This window comes from Tetranychus urticae, chromosome 2 (assembly GCF_039701765.1).
Source record: "Tetranychus urticae isolate SD_2017Ah chromosome 2, NJAU_TeUrti_SD_1.0, whole genome shotgun sequence".
Classification (NCBI taxonomy): domain Eukaryota; kingdom Metazoa; phylum Arthropoda; class Arachnida; order Trombidiformes; family Tetranychidae; genus Tetranychus; species Tetranychus urticae.
The window spans coordinates 14,504,448-14,523,707 of record NC_142959.1 but is presented as its reverse complement, the minus strand read 5'-3'; the positions used below and the strand labels follow the sequence as shown (position 1 = coordinate 14,523,707).

The 19,260-nt window shown below is 31.6% G+C and overlaps 4 protein-coding genes and 1 pseudogene across 14 annotated transcripts; 3 read left to right on the top strand and 2 right to left on the bottom strand.

The window, feature by feature from the left end:
• Nucleotides 1-1,168: 1,168 nt before the first annotated feature.
• Nucleotides 1,169-6,891, bottom strand: LOC107366992 (ubiquitin carboxyl-terminal hydrolase 31). Of its 10 annotated transcripts, none has more exons than XM_089267691.1 (7): nt 6,667-6,891; nt 5,812-6,594; nt 4,859-5,110; nt 4,221-4,740; nt 3,166-4,155; nt 2,717-3,049; nt 1,169-2,635 (listed from the first exon to the last, which is right to left on the bottom strand). In XM_089267691.1, the coding sequence occupies exons 2-7, from the start codon at nt 6,505-6,507 to the stop codon at nt 2,601-2,603; spliced, it is 2,826 nt and encodes a 941-aa protein (XP_089123817.1). In that variant the 5' UTR covers nt 6,508-6,594; nt 6,667-6,891; the 3' UTR covers nt 1,169-2,600. The 10 variants fall into 10 exon arrangements, with proteins under 10 accessions (XP_089123817.1, XP_089123813.1, XP_089123816.1 ...); XM_089267687.1 differs by having other exon boundaries at nt 1,169-2,628; XM_089267690.1 differs by having other exon boundaries at nt 1,169-2,628; nt 5,812-6,552.
• A 374-nt stretch (nt 6,892-7,265) lies between these two features.
• LOC107370719 (transmembrane protein 17) lies at nt 7,266-8,808 on the top strand. The gene is made up of 4 exons (XM_015938690.3): nt 7,266-7,871; nt 7,943-8,049; nt 8,139-8,252; nt 8,406-8,808. Exons 1-4 carry the CDS (start codon nt 7,802-7,804, stop codon nt 8,610-8,612), a joined length of 498 nt encoding a protein of 165 aa, XP_015794176.2. The 5' UTR covers nt 7,266-7,801; the 3' UTR covers nt 8,613-8,808.
• Nucleotides 8,809-9,028: 220 nt separating this feature from the next.
• Nucleotides 9,029-10,788, bottom strand: LOC107370696 (uncharacterized). Its single transcript, XM_015938667.3, has 3 exons — nt 10,546-10,788; nt 9,996-10,345; nt 9,029-9,912 (listed from the first exon to the last, which is right to left on the bottom strand). Exons 2-3 carry the CDS (start codon nt 10,306-10,308, stop codon nt 9,512-9,514), a joined length of 714 nt encoding a protein of 237 aa, XP_015794153.2. The 5' UTR covers nt 10,309-10,345; nt 10,546-10,788; the 3' UTR covers nt 9,029-9,511.
• Nucleotides 10,789-13,373: 2,585 nt separating this feature from the next.
• Nucleotides 13,374-14,723, top strand: LOC107369972 (cathepsin B-like). The gene is made up of 4 exons (XM_015937945.2): nt 13,374-13,540; nt 13,601-14,183; nt 14,249-14,377; nt 14,456-14,723. The coding sequence occupies exons 1-4, from the start codon at nt 13,406-13,408 to the stop codon at nt 14,584-14,586; spliced, it is 978 nt and encodes a 325-aa protein (XP_015793431.2). The 5' UTR covers nt 13,374-13,405; the 3' UTR covers nt 14,587-14,723.
• Nucleotides 14,724-17,004: 2,281 nt separating this feature from the next.
• On the top strand, nt 17,005-18,354 carry LOC107359924 (cathepsin B-like; annotated as a pseudogene). Its single transcript, XR_016198472.1, has 4 exons — nt 17,005-17,147; nt 17,209-17,791; nt 17,857-17,985; nt 18,064-18,354. The product of XR_016198472.1 is annotated as a cathepsin B-like (transcript).
• Nucleotides 18,355-19,260: the final 906 nt, after the last annotated feature.

The following is a 19,260-nucleotide window of genomic DNA, read 5'->3' as shown; positions in this document are numbered from 1 at the left end:
CTAATGCTGCTATTAAATTATCGCATTAAAATGTCAATTGTTTAAAATGGCAAATGTAATGAAATGTGATCAAGCCTGTGAATTTGTGATCTTGGCAAGTTATGGTTTGTTGAATATAATGATATATTTTCATGGATCAGTCTACATCAAGCTGACTGACTGAATGAAACAATATTACAACTGGACATTGACATTGAGCTAATTGTAATTTGATGAGTTTTACGCTCTTCAAAAGATTTTCAGGTCACTTAATTTACTTTCTTAATCAATTTCGACAAATGAAAGCACTAAAAGTGTTAAATTTTATTTTTTGCATTTCAACTTTTTAAAATTCTCAGTTTCCATTTTTTCAGCATCATAATCAATTCTCATTTTCTCATACTTAGCAGATAAATGGTATTAATTAACCGCAAATATATTACAATTAGAATGGCTATTAGGCTCATCAAGGTGAATCTTAATCCCCACTAATGAATTGATTTCATGTTAGCTAAATCGATTTTTAATGTTACTTTGAACCTAGCAATTCAGTCAGTCTTTCAATTAGAACTAGCTTTCAAGCTAAAGTCAAATTTTGTCATTGATTAATAAATGAAATAATTTTGTCATTATCAAGAACTTTAATGGTAATTTGGTTTGAGTTAGCAATGTTTTGGTTACAAACTTGAAAAAGTAGCAAAAATTTGACAGCGAGTGTTCAGTGCAAATGCCATTATTTGACAATCAACATATTAATACAAATCACAGTAATGGTCAGGGTTAAGTTAACAAAAAAAGGTCACACTTAGTATTAGGTGTCACCATCTATTTAGTTTGTAGAGACAAAAAAAATGTAATGAAAACTGAACAAAATAAAGTTCCATCTTATTGGTACTTTGATTAGAGGGCGACTATGAAAAAGTCTCCAATTTTGTTAACTTAGGTCGACATACAGTAGTGCTTACCCAGGGTTAAGTCCCTTGGACTATCCCATCCTCAGTTGAGTTGGATAAAGCTTAGTGCCTATGGGCAGGTAAAACACCTAGCAAGGGTTGACCCACCTTAAAAGCTGTTGCGGCTGGCCGGTCCACATGAGCAAGAGTTAACTTAACCCTGGCTCTTACTGTATAACATTGACTTAAGATAATAACATTGAAAATGAGCTTTGATTAGCAATACAAAGTGAAAGTCAGGTGAAAAATCAGTGTTTTTATCTCTCGAATGATATATTAATATGAACATAGAATTAAATAAAGACAAACGTAATAAGAACGTAATAGTCAAAATTATGAGGGAAAAAACAAAATAGAATATGAAAAATGAATAAAACACAATTAAGAAAAGGAAATCGGTAATTGTAAGATAAAAGGAATGACAATTAAATGACAGTTTTGACATGATAAACAAGTTGGTTTAGACGAGTTATAACAATCATAACTTGGTTAGGTAACAATGAAAGGTTAACAAGTTAGAGTTAAATGTTTTATAAATGTGAACAATTTAAAGTAAGTACGTTAACACAGTTAATAGCAAATTTAAATTAAGGAAATGATAGACTGGAAAATATATTAACTGAAAAGCTGGATTAAATTAAGAAAATTTTGAATCGTGTTTTGCAAAATATCTTGGTAAATGTAGTTTTTTTTGGTAAAATATTTCAAAATTTTCTCAAAATGTCGATTTAATTGAATTTAACAAAAAATTCGATATTAAATGGCGTGATGATTATTCTGTTAGGTTTTAGGAAGATTATAAACATTAACATTATTAAATAAAGCTTTCGATAAAATCTTGAATCTCTGATAGAAGAAACTTTGTCCATCTTTCAATCTGACGTTGGATAATCCATCAAAATAGGTGATCCAATAGGTGTAAAAATCTCAAGGCTTGAGTGTATTTTGATCTTCATGCTGATCAAGTCACTTGTTTTTGCTTTTGCTTTTCTTTTCCTCAAAAAGGGTTATTAGGTTGACAGGCATCTTTCATGGCATAACAGGTATATCTCTGGGTATAAAATATTAATTTATAATAATCCAAATATTGGCTATGATTGTAATTAAAATTGAGCCTTTTGTGTGCTTCGCCATAATTTTTTCCTTTATGGTTGTCACTCTTTAAATGTTGTTTGAATCATCAAATCACAGACAGATCATAACGATTAGGATATTGAAGGTGTTGAACCATTGTTTTGTTTCAGCTTTTGAACGCTTGTCATCATTATTTCTTTCTGAATCAAACAATGACTTGTAATATTAACAGAACATAAACTCAAAACTATACTTTGGCGAAATGGTAAACCAGCTAAAAATTAATAATAATAACAATTGTTATAAAAAAGGATAAAAGGAAAGAGCGAAAAAAGGGTTAATGAATTGAAAAAAGACAAACTAATGTAATATCCAAAATGAAGACCAAAAATGCTTTTCTTTGTTGGCAATAACAATAGGATAAATGATAACCAGAGTTGCTTTCAGTTCTTTGGTGAGTGGTTATTGCACCAAAACAAAAAGGAATGTATAAAATTTAAATTGCCACAATGTAATTGACCAGAGTGAAAGAGAGCTTTGTTGCTTGAATTTCCTCAGCTTAGGATGCCAACGAAACATGAAAATAAATCGTCTTTAAACCGAGGTGACCGTCCAGTATCTACTGTTTTCTTGTAAAGGGGGAGAACGTAGAGGTTGATTCTCATCAGTCAGACAGTTAGGTTGATCAGGCGAATTAGCCTCATATTTACCATGAATTTCTTTGTGAGTTGGTGATGTCAAACGTCCATTACTCATTGAATGATTTCGATCGTTCTTTGGTTGTATTAGCTGCTTTTGTTGTGGCGGGATTATAGACTGCATATTCCGAGGTAAAGATGCTGTTTTTGAATTGCTTTTTTCGTAACTATTTATCTGAGATCTTTTGACCGGAGGTGAAACTGATCGAGAATCTTTTAATAAAGCTTTAGTTGCGTCATTTGATCCTCTCGTGGGTAAAGTTGAATAAGCTCGGGCTCCACGAGAAGGTTGGTTATAATTGCTGACAGTTTGGTGATTGCTTTTGTTTCCATGTAATGAAGAATCTGAGAGCAAAAGGAGGGATAAAATTACATTGATGTGTTGAAATTAGAAAATACTAAAATTAGAAACAGTCACCGAAGTAACAAAATGAGTAATTTAAGTGTTGATTTTTTCCTACCTGAATTAGGATGACTATTAGATGATAAATTATCTTGACTATTACAAGAAACTGGAGATGGTCGATTAGAGATTGAAGATGAAAGATGATAAGTCCAATGGTCGAAGGGTCTGTTTGAACTGATTGTGCTGTACGTTGATGACGAACCATTTGATGAGCCTGAACAAGAATTTATTGGTGAGATATATGAAAGAGTTGATCTTTGGTAAAATAAAATGTACGCATCCGAGGTGACAACAGATTTCTCTGATATTGGAGAAACATTTTGATCATCAAATGAGTACCACTTGCCATCCACAATATTTCGACAGTAAGCCGTATAATGGCCTGCCTGCATGTTGCCATGATGATTGCAAACTGCATAGAGGTGGTAGACATTATCCTCTGACCGAGAGGAACAACTTTTACTGTGAGATGGTCGGCGCCAAGGTGAAGGGAGATAAGATGATGAGTTACGCAAATTATTGTTGTTGACAAAATCAACAGTATCACCATAATTATTGTTACGGTTGCTCAAATAAGGATTCATATCAAGGCCAGAAAGTGGGAAAGAAACTAAAGTTGTTAATTTGGTTCTCGATGAATTGGATGCTTGACGGAAACGCTTTAAATGTATTATAAATATATCTGGAGTTGACCAAAGAGATAACTTCTTTATACATTGTTGACGCCGTTTACAAGCTGGGCACATCCATGCATTATCAGCTCCTAATCGTTCTTCTCTGAAGTACATTTCGAAGCAATCTTTCAAAGAAGCCGTGTTAGCCATTTCATTACGTGCTTTAACAAATTCAATATTGGGATCGTCAATTATTGTTATTATATCATCATCATCCACTAAAAGTGTTTGTCTCAAATCAAGATCCCATTCAATGATTAATTTTAAATGGATCGGTCCTCGGTAATCACTTTCTTCACAGTGAGACAAAGCCTTATCAACTGTTGGCATATAGAGAGGATGATCAACATCTTCAGGAAGGTAACATTTACCTAGGAATGAGAAAAGATAAACATTAGTTGAATTCAATTCAGATTTAAAATAAAAATAAGCCAACCTGGTAATCCATCGACAACTTTTAGGCGGAAAAGTGTCGAATCTTTGATGATTGCAAGATCGCATGTTTTTCTCAGAATTGGAGACATAGATTTCATAAGCCAATGTTGAATTTCCTTGAAAGATGATTCTCGAGGTAGAGTACAGCTAAAGAATGGACCGAAAACTTGACTTTCGCTACCAATACCAACCCGATTAACCCAAAGCAATGTCAAAGGTTGAGATGAGGCAAAGTTAATTGGAGATGATGAGGGTGTCAAGGTGGGTATACCAGTGGAAGAGTATACTCCAGATGTCCAGTCAGGAATAGCAGGAGTTTCAATGGCTTCTACTTCTACTTCATTAACATCTTCCAAGATTTCATGCATGGTAAGTTTGTCCTTGATCAATTCTTTCAATCCAACTTCGTGTTCTTTAATCAACAGAACCAACTGACGTTCAGGAATTTTAACCAATCGTGAAATTTTATCTCGCAATTCACGAAGAGTTGCTTGAGCTTCAATGGCAACAACCATCCGCACCTTAACAATGAAAAGAAAGGAAAAGTAAAGATGCAATTAGTATAATTGTTTATAATTATTCTCTTAGAATAATAATGTTGAAGTAAAATATAATATAAAGATTTCCATTGAAACTTACAATTTTTGTAACATCATCCAAATAAGAAACATTTATTATGACAGTGTGTGTGCGTTTGATTGGTACCGGAAGTGAAAGGCACATATAGGGATCAAAGGTATTGCTGTAATTGTTACATGATCGGCAGACCAGAGAGGAGCAGAGTTGAGCTTGAAATAAATCATGAATAAAACTGCTATCACATCGCATATGATAAGCTAATGTTTCGGCAGCAACAAGCTCGTCTGGTTTGTTCCAACTTTTCTGTATTTGCTGAGTAATAATAGATGAAATAAGAATATTAATTATCATCAAATGGAATGAAATAATAAGATGAGAAGTGAAAAACAAATGAAAGATGAGATAGAAAAGAAAGTAAAACTGCATAGATTTCAACAGATCATCATGATGATAAAATTGTTGATGAAAATGAATGCATTCAATCAATAAGTTGCTGTTTCTCTGTTATAAGTGTGATTAACCAAAAAAAAATAGAGAGTAAAATAAATGTTAAAGATAATCGCTGTTTGTTGTCAGCAACATTTAATTGTCTCACTGCCTTTGCTAATTATCAATTAGAGTGAAACGTGTTTTGTTTTTGTCACTGTTATGTGCTATTTTTTGGGTTAATTGAAACTAAATCTCATTAAAATATGAATAATAATTTTAGCTTATAATAACAAATAATTACTATATTTACGGTTTTGCTTTATATTTGCTGCTTCTTCAAGAATAAATAATGTCACATTGTTGATTCTCTTTAAGTTATAATATAGCTAATCAAAGCTCTCAAGTTTCTTGCTACAGCAATAAATATTTGAACTGATAACAACAAATAAAAACAAAAAGGAGGAAATGTGAACATAAATCCTTCTCTATCATCACTATTGACAACTTGAGTTGAATAAAAAAATACAGATGGCTATAAAACTACATTGTTTATACACAATAACTGTAAGAAATAAGATAAATACCTTCAGCTTTTTCGACTTTTTCTTGGTTGCAATATTAAGGTCTTCATGGAAAATATCCAATAGAAAGAATAAAAATTCTTGGGCATCATGTTGATCACTACCTTCATATTGTTTACAGTGTTTTGAAACAAGATGCTTAAACTTATTAGAAATATCAGGAGAGTAAGAGTTAGTCCAGAGAGATTTAAAAACTAGGGCACATTGGGAGGTTACTTCACCATGAGAGCCGTATTTACACAAGTTTAATTGATTATGTTTAACCAAATCAATTTTATAATGGCTCATAACAAAATATTCAGCCAATAAATCGGTATTGGATAAACATTGAAGAATTGCATTCATGAAACAAGTATTTCCATGGTTTTTGATACCACAAATGGCCAATGGTTTAGACTCAATTGGTTGTGGCATTGAAGGAGATGGACTGATAAGTTTGGAACTAACATCTTGGCTTGATTGAGATGATGATAATTGATGTCGCATAGTTGCATAAGTTGAGGCATGTCTTGGATGTCTCTTACTAGATCGAAGAGTACTACTTTTTTCTCGGCTTTGACGGTGATGGCTGGAATGGTGATCAACGACATTGGAACTTCCATTATGGTATGAAGAGTTGGAGAGTGAATGAGATGAAAGATTGCGTATCAAACGGCTAAAGAAACTTTGTGACCGTTGGTGTTGATGATGGTTAACCATGAAATTTCACTTGGTTTACATAAGCAGCAGGAAAAGTGACTCGGTCTGTCAGAGTGAAAAAAAGCGATCAAATTTAAGGCAATACCCCTAAGAAACAAAATGACAGCCTTTAGTTAGAAAGATCAAGTAACATTATCACAGTAGCAGAAAGAAACTAACAATTTTCACGATTGAGAAACAAAACGTACGATAAAAATATGTTATAAAATATTGGAAAACGGTGCAAGTTTAAAAAAATTAAATTACAACAACGATAACTTTGGTAATTACCCTTTTTGAAATACCATGGACAGAGCCACTTTCCCACTGTTTAAAGAAAATAATTATAATTAAAAACAAGAACCGTCATATTTAACTTATACAGTTTACATTTCATTTTCATTTACCAGTATGGTTTATTAATGCACCAGATGGAGACTAACAAATAGACAAAACTTACAATATGAGCAACACAAAAGCGGTTCATTTGAAATGTTCATTTCCTTTTTTTTATTCTCTCCTTTCATCAAGTTTTTTATTCATTGCTATTGTAAAATTATTGAATCAATTCTGATTAGCTTCGGTAAAATTACCTTTAATAGGAGCGGCCCCTAAATTGCCCTTAAAAATTCTAGATTTTAAATGTGATTGTGTTTATTGTCTTATTTCTAATTGTAACAAACAACCCAAAAGTGTAACCAAATTGTTCCCACAAACCTTTAACAAATCAGGCCAACTAACCAGTTTTATTGGCTAATAAAGAGACTCAGTAAATGGTTAAGCTTGAATAAACACAATAATTTGATTTTTAACATGATAATGACTCAATCTCAAACGTATTTTAACGACATTTGTTAATCAAGATATTAAAAATACGATTGATTCAATCTACTGATCAATCAAATCAACATTGATCTTTCATTCGAGTAACCAAAGTGTCAATGCTTGACTTGTTGGAGGCATTTTGTCCAATTTTATAAATGAATCATGAGAAATCAATTTTAAATTATTGAACAGATAGTAAAATAGATGATTAACTTACATGTAACATGGATTGAATTGAGCAACGAGAAATCATTAAACTGATAATGTTAAATCTATCACGATATTTTTGGTCAACCAAAATTACTAACAGTACAAAACAGAGTTACCATTGGTTACCTTAACCTTATGGAAATACAAACAAATCTCAATTTCTCGAAAAGTTGTTGGCTTTTTTTTCGGTGCAAATGTTTTATTCTGGTTTAACTTTGATTAGTGAAATTGGTCAAGTCTGAAATCAAAAGTTGAAATAGCCAACAGGACAAAAACCAACATGTCTGCTCGCAGACGAAACACTGAGGAATCAGGCGATGAGTTTTCGGAGGAAAGGATCAGATTAACTGGTAAGCTTTGTTTTATTAATTTAGCAATTGTTCAAACAAGGTGATCTAATTTATCTTTCTGTCTGTTACAGGTAAAAATATTGCCAAAAGTTGCCTGATGCTTCAAATATCTCTTTATTTCAACATATATTTTTCGCCGATTTACTTCATTACCCTTTATCTTTCTTACCAGCGTTTTGTGAGTAAATATTAACAAATATAGCTTTTTATTACATTTTTAAGGAAATGGCTATTACAACTAATCGATTTGATGATTTACTTTTTTAGGAAGATGAATTGAAAGAAATGGAAGTATTTCTAACCAAAACTTTACTCATTATTGGAAGCATTATTGAGATACCCAGACTGTATTTAGGTTATACTGGTAATTATACGCACCGGGTAAGCGATTGTACAATTTTGAATGTGTATTCATCAATATTTCAGATCAAAGATACTTTATTGAGTTTTCTCAATATTTATTTAGATATTGCGGAGCATCAGTTTTTCAAATTTAATTTACAAATTTGTTTTTCTCTCATTTTATTCTAAAAGGTTCCTCATATACTTTGTTTCTGGCTAATGACAACATTCATTCAATTTCCTGTTCAATTAATGATGAGAACAAGTCCATTAACCGTCAAACCTTTCCTAGCTACAGTTAATGTAGTCATGGTTATATTTTTATTTTTTGAAATTTCTGTCTGTTTCTTTGTTTTTCGTTGGTTACTCAAGCTAATTCCTAAAATCAAACAAACGTAATTCTCGCTCACAATCTATTATCAACTCGGATTATTGCATCGCATTGTGTTACCCATGTTTTACACCCAAGCCATTACAATAAATCAATTGCTAAGTGCATTTATTACCAATCGACAACTCAACATGAATAACTGTGGAACTGATAAAAATCAACATCACAATATAATCCTTATAAATAAATGAATTTTTGCATTCATTAGCGTAGAGATTGATCCATCTCTCTTTCCAAATTGACCTTTTAATTATAGTAATTTTCCATCTAATATTTAATTTACACAGCTGAAATCGATGTTGACCCTTGAATAGTAGTTCAAATTTGAGATAAGATTGATCTTGAATGATCAAAAAAGATATCCACCAAATAAAATAAACACTTCTTAAGCTGAGGTTAAAATTTTAAGCACAACTTATACCAATAAATTGAATGATCTTTCTTTATTTTGATTTTAGTCCATGAAAATCTTTGGCTTTTGATGCGTTTAATTTGATTTTACACCTTAACATTTGACATTTTGTTGAATATTTGTATTTTCAACCAACGAAAATTAAAGTCTATTTGGTGATAAATAAAGAGAAATTGATCTCTTAACAAGTTGTGATGATGCCTTTTGATCATTTGATGGATTTAGTTAACAATTAAAATACAAAAACTGCGGCAGAAAAATAAACCAGCTGACTCGTTTTTACCACTATAGATGGCGATGCTAGTCCTTATAATTTTCTTTACTAATTGCAGCAAATTAATATTAAATTTGATGTGATTCTTGTAACTACAAAGTCATTACACGGTAATTTAATCACAATTAACGCCCATAAGAGTTGCTGAAATCTTGGGTGATGTCAAAGTAGTCATCAATTTGTACGAGCAACAATTTGGCTCGTTGAGAAAGTGAAATAAATCAAACTCCAAATCGTAACTTCATTATTCCAATTCTTGTTTTATTACCATCATCATCATCGAAAGCTTCTTGAGCTGGTTTACCGGTACACAATTTGATCAATCGATCAAAAACTATGATTATTCCTTTAAAAACAACAGCTAAACCTAAAATTCCAAGTAAGATCACTTGAAAGGTTGACTTGTTTAAAGTTAAGCTTGATATAATTGTCATATGAGTTGTGTACAATAAATGGTAGATTAACTCAAATCTTAGCCATCTGCTTTGATTAAATTTTTCAATCACATGAAAAGTATATAATAAAATAAGTAATGTGTTGAGTCCTGCAACAATGGATGAAAGGTAAAAATAAATGTCTCTCAAAAGGCATTCGTCTCGTGTCACGGGATCAACAGCAGCACCTGATTCAGAAAAAAACGTAAAATAATTAGAATAGTAAATTGATTACGTTAATAGTACTTTTGGTCATTTTAAATCTACTTACGCTTACAATGAGGTCGTAATGTTGCAAGTATGACAGCAGCAACAACACACTCGGCAACCATAATCATTAAACATTTTGCTAGGCAAGAAGTGAGATATTTCCAATCACATAAACAAGTAGACCTAGATTTAGTAGTCCTTGGTTTAGTTCGGGCACAAAGTTCAGGTAAACGGGGTAACAGCTCATTTAAACGAATCGTCTCTGAACTTGCAGTACTAAAGGTCGACTTCTCAACCCCAGAGCTTTTAATTGCATTAGATACAGTAGATACATTAGATGTATTAGATCGAACCTTAACAATTTTAGCATCCATTTCATTTGAAAATATTTATATCCTTTGCGAGTAGATACTAATAAGAAAGAATGGAGAAAGAAAAAAATTTGAATGCAGATATAAAATACTGTACATTGAAAATGTAAACCTTTTGAATTACTGAAGTACATTCATGTATTTCTAGGTAGATTTGTCTGGATTATTAGAGACCAGAACAAATTAAGTTACATTTAATTGACTTCTTTGCATTAATTTTTGTTAATTTAGATAAATTACCTTTAAAATTGGGTATATGATGAAAGGAGAAAGCAGAGAAAGTGGAAAGATAAACATATTGTTTCCTTTGTTTTCTTACCCATTCCTTTCTAAAGCTTTCTTATGGTCGATTGAGGAAATTAAGGTCATTTAGTGACCTTTGTCCTTTTGTCACTCTTTATGTCACTAGTCAATCCTGTTCCAATTGTGATATTAACCCGTTACTGGCAGAAAAGCGAGGGTGTAAATGATGAAGATATTAACAAAGGCAAAGTTTTACTGTTAACAATTGACAAATCTTCAGCTTCGCGCTATTGAATGACAAATAAGTTGCTTCTTATGCTGAATTAACAATTGCACATTCAGATGGCATTACTTTCCTGTTATGTTTCTTTATTGAAAATAACAATAATAATTGTATTATTATATATACGAAAATTTGGGTCATTGTCTTGCATTATTTAGTCTTTTTTGCTGTTATTTATTTGTATTATTTGGTATTAATAAGTCACCCTCATATCCATTGGCACCGCTAATAAACAACCTTCATTTCACTTCATATTTTCACCGTGTTAACTCTTGCTCTTTATTGTAATCATTTTTGTTGTCCATTCATTTTGTGATCCAAGTCAATTGTAATGTCTAATGGTGACGATGCATTTTGCTCCATTTAATCAATTGTCCAACTCCTGCCAATCAACAATGAAAGTCCATAATAGGTTAATTTTGATCCAGAGGGTCATCTGTTAACCATTTTGTCCTCTTTCTTCCCTTGCTTAAAATTCACTATTGACCATAACGGAGCAACCTATGGAGTAACCTTTTTAAATTGTTACAATTTGTCTGATTAAGATTTATATCTATTTGATAGTCACTGATTAGTTCCAAGTAAAGCAATGAAGTGTATTTATCTAGATTATTTGGTAGCATCATTCATAGACTACAGCCTTGTATGTCAAAAATAGACTGAATTGAACAAATTGTTGCTTCTCGGTAAAATGAAACATAAAGGAAAGTCAATTGATGGATAAAAGTGGTTTTGCTTCAAAGTAATCAATTTTGATAATGTAAAAAAGTTCAAGTAATTTAAACACCTTTATCGTTTATTAAATGAACAGTTTCATCTTAATTACACTGTAAAGTAAGGATTTAGTGAGCCAATGATTCAATGAAAATGACACTTTTAACCAACATTACTTTGTCTCTGTAAAATCATTAATCATTTTCGCAGTTAACTCTTAATCCACAAATAAAATAGCTGGATGCATAAATTAAGTATCAAGTGTAACAGTTGAAAGTTTAAAAGATAAATGACAACCGAATATTAATCAAGTGCAAATCAATTTAGAGATACATTGCCATCAAATCAATGATCTATCGAGAATTAATTTTTCATTTCAAACGTTATTTCTCATAATGACCATGCTCTTCATATCTGCAACACTCTGAATAGATCAAAGCTGCTTTTGTTTTCACCATTTTTTTAAGTTTACTGCATTTACTTGAAGACAAAGGTTTATTCGGCTTGAAATGGAAATTTCCAAAATTTTTCTGGTATCCAGTTGTGTAGCTCTAATCTTAGCGTACATAACAAAATATAATTGATGAGTGATATAAGTGGTTTGGTGCATAAATAGTGAACTGTACTTTTTTTCTGATAAATATCAATCAAATTGTAGACTAAACAGATTGTCAGATTCGTTGATAGTTCAAAAACAAAAGACATCACATTTGTTTGCATGTCGTGCTTACAATCCCTTATCATATGTGAATTTTTCTGATATCAGTATCAAAATCATTCGGTGATTTGACTTCGGACTAATATACGAACAAGTAACTAGTAAGATCATTTTCAGAGTCCATCACTTCCATCAAATAATTATCCAGTTTAAAGAGATGGTTTGACTATCACGTTATCGATAACACAGAGAAAACAATATATCGATAACTCTTTTCAATGATCGATAACAAATTACATAAGTCATTGTGTTACATCTTATGATACAGGGTGTTAAGAAAGTTCGTGTGAGGGGAGAAATAGCAGCTTCCTAACCATAACATCAAAAAATGTTTAATGCGCAGGGAAATTATTTTTTCCCCTCACACGAACTTTCTTAACACCCCGTATTTAGGTCCGGGATGAAAGACGAAAAGGTTAAAAAAGGTTAAAGAGGCAAAAATACCAAAATTAAGTCACTTTTTAGCAATTTTTGATGAACAGTGTTGGATTTATATTATAATCACAACAAGGACAGTAATTCTTGAATATTAACTTGTAAGCTTAAAGCTCTGTTTGAACTCACAACCAGCCACTGAAACTCTACCAGCTTCAGCTGGGAGCTCAATGGCATAAACTGGTAGTAGTGAAGGTGTTAGATGTTTTCATTACGTGATTTTAGTCATTTTAACCCTTCCTTTCCTTTTTTGTCTTTTAGTCCAGACCTGATTTTCTTAACATTTGTTTCAAATACCGATCAAAATGATTAAAACTATCTAAAGTTATGGTTTTCTTTCTAGAATTGTTCATGTATTTCTTCTATTGTTAAATATTATCGGTAACCATACATGCAATAACTATCGATAACTAACAATAATTTATTTTTCTGTTATCGTCAAGCTCTATCATCTACCAAATTTGGAGTATTAATGGATGAAATTAACGATTTCAACACAAAATAGAAGGTAAATATTTTTCACCATTTATTCCAGATAAAGATATCTAAGATAATCAATTGTTCATTTTACATACTAGGATTAGTAAAGCAACTTTAAGCGCTTGCTTAACATTGATTGTGAACTGAGAATCCTGTATAAAACAGAATCTTCAGCAAGCTCGATCATCATTTCTTGTTGCAATTTCGCTTCACTGAGTACTTTCAAGATGAAACTCTTTCTAATTCTCACTCTCTTTGTTTATTCCGTTAGTGCTTCTAGACACACGTATATATCTACTGATTTGGATCCATTGACCGATGAAATTATTGATGCAATTAACGCTTTGAACACAACATGGAAGGTAAATATTTTTTATGCTTTATTTAAACGAGACGTTTAACAATCATTTTTTTCTCACTAGGCTGGTGCAAATTTCCATGGGTCCAAAAAAATCAAAATAGACAAGTTGGTTACCATTCAAAATGAAACATTCAATGACCATTTTACCAATAAAACATATCCTACAAAATTACACGAACATTTGCCGAAAAGCTTCGATGCTCGTGTAGTTTGGCCTAACTGCACTTCGATTGGTAAGGTTTATGACCAGAAGAAAGGTTATCCTTCATGGATTTATGCTGCTGTTGGTTCAATTGCTGATCGTCTTTGCATCCAAACTGGAGCGGAAATTGACGTTGAAGCTACCGTAGAGCAAATCATCAGATCGAACGGTGGTTTCAACAGTAAATATAACAGTGCAAACATTGGTCAAGCTTTTAATTATTGGTCTAAAAAAGGAATTTTCACTGCAAAATCATCCAAAGGTTCAAGTTGCTTACCTCTTTCCTCAAAATGTAACCAAAATGACTTCAAATTAGATAAGTATTATAAAGTTACTGTTGAGTCACCAGATATATGGCTTGACAAGATGAGAGATATAATGGTAAATGGTCCTTTGCCTGCTTACATGGAAGTTTATTCAGATTTTCCCAGCTACAAATCAGGTAAAAGTTAACAAAAGATATTTACTTGGAGATCGGTTTTAATAATGAAATAATTTTCTCTTCAGGTGTCTACCAAAGTGTTTCTCACAGATTCTTAGGAATGCATAATGTTAAACTTATTGGTTGGGGAGTTGAAAACGGTGTTCATTATTGGTTAGTAACTAACTCATGGGGCACTGAATGGGGTAATGAAGGTAAGTTTTAGAGTTTCTTTCACGCTACAATCAACAATGCAAAGCAAATTTACTAATTTTGTTCATTACATATTACAGGTTTCGCCAGAATTCGTATGCAGCGTGCTGATTTCGATGAATCCATGCCTTCCGTTACATTCGAGTTGGTAAACACGCCATCAGATATTCCTAAAGCCTACCAACAAGATCAATTATTTTACCTGGCATAAATGGTTACATTACTCGATCCCTCGTCTTTTTGAATTTCAATTTAAAATGAAAAACTTGAAAACCATCTTAAGATTTTACATAAAGTACATCAAGTACTGGTTATTTTTTGTGAAAATAAAATTTTAATTATCATTCATATGAGCAATAATTTTTATTCGTATTCAAAAGGAACCACAAAATAAATTCAATGAGAGTTTCGCATTAAGATTTAATTTTCGATTTTCACAATGTAAGAAAGTTCAAGTAATTGGACGCGTTTATTAAATTAACAGTTCCATCTTTATTACCCTGTAAAGTAAGGATTGATCGAGCCAGTTGATAAAGTCAGACTGATAACAGTAGTGAAAGTTTGATAAATAAATGATAACCAAAATATTAACATGTAAATGAAGTAAAAATCTACTTAAAGACACAATGGCCTAGAATCAATAATCAACCGAGAAGAGTATCGTTCATTTCAAACCTGATTTCTCGTGACCATACTTTCCATATTTGCAACACTTCGATTAGATTAAAGTTTTCATTTTGTTTGCACCATTTTTCAAGTTGACTGAAACATAAAAGTCAATCTTTGATAGTTTAAAATCAATCCAATTCATTTATTGTTATCCCAGTGTATAGCTCTAATCTTATAACACATAATAAAATGTTATCGGTAAAAATTTTGATTTTGACATTGACATTAGCATCGTTTGATCCTGATTGTTTATAACCTGAATACGGCCAACTATTTACAATGACAATTTGTATAATGACAATGGAAGATAAAACGTCTAACATTTAGCTTTAATCAGAACCTAAATCTTGAATGCACTGATAAAATTCACACCTAACAATCACAGTTCGTAAGCACTAGTTGAGTGCTTGATTTAAGTTCTGCGTACTTACTTTATTTCTGCAACAGTTTGCAACTTTTAATTTTCCTCAACCCTGTTCAAACGATGATTTCTCAGTAACCTGAATTCTGATTCATCTCTGACTATTTTCGGATACGTAGTTCAATCATCCATTTTCAGCTATAGAGAAGTTTCTCTAGAATCCTTTCAATTCAGCAACAATTTTGTACAAAAATTTAATGCTGTGATTTTATATATTAAAGTTTAATCTCCCTTCAATTTACAAAATCATTGCATGATAATCATTTACAATATTTATTAAAAATCTATGAAACTGCTTTGACCATCGATTGACTATCTGTAATGTATTGATATTATATTTACAGGACGTTGATTTTAACTAAACAGATTGAGATTCCATAAAGGCTACAAAGGCTGTTTCATAAATAAAGAGACACATTAATAAATTGCCTTAACTCATTTAAATAAGAAGTTTGAGATGATTTAAGTAGCATATTTGATAGACGGAAAATGTACAAAAACGAGTAGAAAGTGATTTTCTTTACAAATAAGTCTGCCAATTTTATGTTGAAAATGCAAAAAAAAGTTTTGAAACAGTTTTGCACATTTTCAAAAGGAAGGATTAAAACATCAATCTGGCCTGACTTGTTAGTTCGCAAACATTAACATAAAGATGTCATTAAGTTTCTGAATGAAAATGGAGTCGAATTCGTTTCAAAACAGTAAATGCACCAAACCTTGCTATGAGTTGCTCATTCGAAGAATTTTGGACATCATGTGAGCAATAATATGTGAAAAGATTAAATATGCCTAAAAGTCTATGCGATTTCACAAATAATCTGAAAAATTCATAATTAAAAGTCGCAACAAAATCAGGTAAAGCTCTTATGGCTAACCTGAAATCAAAATTACGTAAAAACAGTTTATGTCAAGAATTATAAACGTAAGATAGTTTGTATTACATGCTCTCAATCTCTTAGTCATCCGCATATTTACGTACTAATTCCGAGAACTTGATACTGATTTAGATTACTTGTTTCTGCAACTGACTTTTCAACGTAATCAACTCAACTAATTACAACCAAACATTGAAAAAACCAAATATGAAGAAACGCATTGCTGTTGGGGTTATCGATAACTTGCATAAGCCATTGTGTTACGTTTAATGTTAATTATGTTTTTCTTGGTATCATTTTCCTATCATAATTGGTTTTTGCTCAATATTGTCGCAATATTAGCAAAATTTTATATTCAATAACAATAACAGTAATTTTTCTGTTATCATCAAACTCTATCATGTACCATATTTGGAGTATTAGTAGATGAAATTCAATTTCCAACACCTTCAGCACAAAATGAAAGGTAAATATTTTTAACCATTTATTCAAGATAAAGATATTAAAGATAATCCATTGTTCATTTTACATGTTACGATAAGTGAAGCATCTTTTAGCGATTGCTTAACATTGATTGTAAACGCAGATTCATGTATAAAACGGAATCTTCATCAAGCTCGATCATCATTTATTGTTTCAATTTTGTCTCAACTGAACTAAAACTTGTAAAACTTTCAAGATGAAACTCTTTTTAATTGTTTCTCTTTTTGTTTATTCCATTAATGCTGACGAGTATATTTCCAGTGATTTGAACCATTAACTGATGAAATTATTAACGCGATTAATGCTCTGAACACGATATGGAAGGTAAATATTTTTGATACTTTATTAATCGGTAACGTTAAGCAAATATATTTTTTCTCATTAGGCAGGTAAAAATTTTGATGGGTCTAATAAAATTGAAATGGACAAGTTGATTGTCACTCATGAAGAAACATTTAATCAACATTTTACCAATAAAACATATTCTACAAAGTTACGAGAACATACACCGGAAACCTTCGATGCTCGGGTAGTTTGGCCTAACTGCACTTCGATTGGTAAGGTTTATGACCAAAAGAAAGGTTATCCTTCATGGATTTATGCTGCTGTTGGTTCAATTGCTGATCGTCTTTGCATCCGAACTGGAGCTGAAATTGACGTTGAAGCTACCGTAGAGCAAATCATCAGATCGAATGGCGGTTTCAACAGTAAATATAACAGTGCAAACATTGGTCAAGCTTTTAATTATTGGTCTAAAAAAGGAATTTTTACTGTAAAATCATCCAAAGATTCAAGTTGCTTACCTCTTTCCTCAAAATGTAACCAAAATGACTTCAAATTAGATAAGTATTATAAAGTTACTGTCGAGTCACCAGATATATGGCTTGACAAGATGAGAGACATAATGGTCAATGGTCCTTTGCCTGCTTACATGGAAGTTTATTCAGATTTTCCCAGCTACAAATCAGGTAAAAGTTAACAAAAGATATTTACTTAAAGATCGGTTTTAATAATGAAATAATTTTCTCGGCAGGTGTCTACCAAAGTGTTTCTCGCAGATTCTTAGGAATGCATAATGTTAAACTGATTGGTTGGGGAGTTGAAAACGGTGTTCATTATTGGTTAGTAACTAACTCATGGGGCACTGAATGGGGCAACGAAGGTAAGTTTTAGAGTTTCTTTCACACTACAATCAACAATGCAAAGCACATTTGATAATTTTGTTCATTAAATATTACAGGTTTCTCCAGAATTCGTATACAACGTGCTACTTTCGGTGTACATTCATCCATGCCTTCCGTTACATTCGAGTTGGTAAAGACTCCTTCAGTCATTCCTAAATTATATCAACAAGATCAACTGTTTTGCTTGGCTTAAATGTTTATGTTTCATGATATAACTTATTACGCGAATTTTATCAATGAAAATTTTATTATAAAATGAAAAACTTTAGAAAGTTCTGTAAGATTTCGAAAAATCACTCTGAATACTTGTTTAAAATAAAATTTTAATTTGCATTTTATCGTTATTTAATGAACAGTTTCATCTTAATTACAGTGTAAAGTAAGGATTAAGTGAGCCAATGATCAAATGAAAATGACACTTTTAACCAAAATTACTTTGTCTCTGTAAAATCATTAATCATTTTCGCAGTTAACCAACTCTTAATCCACAAATAAAATAGCTGAATGCATAAATTAAGTATCAAGTGTAACAGTTGAAAGTTTAAAAGATAAATGATAAGCGAAATATTGATCAAGTAAAAATCAATTCTGAAATGCATTGGCATTGAATCAACAATCTATGCAAGAAAAGCATTTTTCATTTCAAACGTTATTCACCAATCAATTTCAAACCCTTCCAGCTTCAAAGCTTTCAGCTTTCCCTTTTATTATACTATAAGTATTTTTAATTTATTTTTGCCTTCCACTTCACAGACTCTTCTTCATTCAACTGATTAGACTTACCTTACCTTATTAACCTAAACTCAACGATATCTATCCTCAAGTAATCTCATCGCTTAATATATCGAGAATACTCTTGTTCATAAAAACTCAATTTCGTTGCATCAAAGCGCAATGCTACAGTTTTCTTCAGTCATAATAGTCGAGAGATTTCGGTCAGACATGAAATTACTTTAACCGACCAGCTTAATCAGTAATTTCAGTAATTTTAGTAGATCTAATTCTGTCTTTATAATGTTGAAGGCTTTCACTGAATCAGTGAAAATTGTAATAAATCAATATTATAAAATAATAATGATAGTGTACCATTAAAGTGTGAGTTAAATCAATCATGTACATGATTAAAACTGTTGCAGTAGAAAGCGAATCAGTTTGTCATTTAAACTATTCACAAGTTGATGGTGAAAAGTGAAAGGACACAAGGCCTGGAAGAACAAAGATGATCACTATTTAAATGTTCATCTTAATCTTCC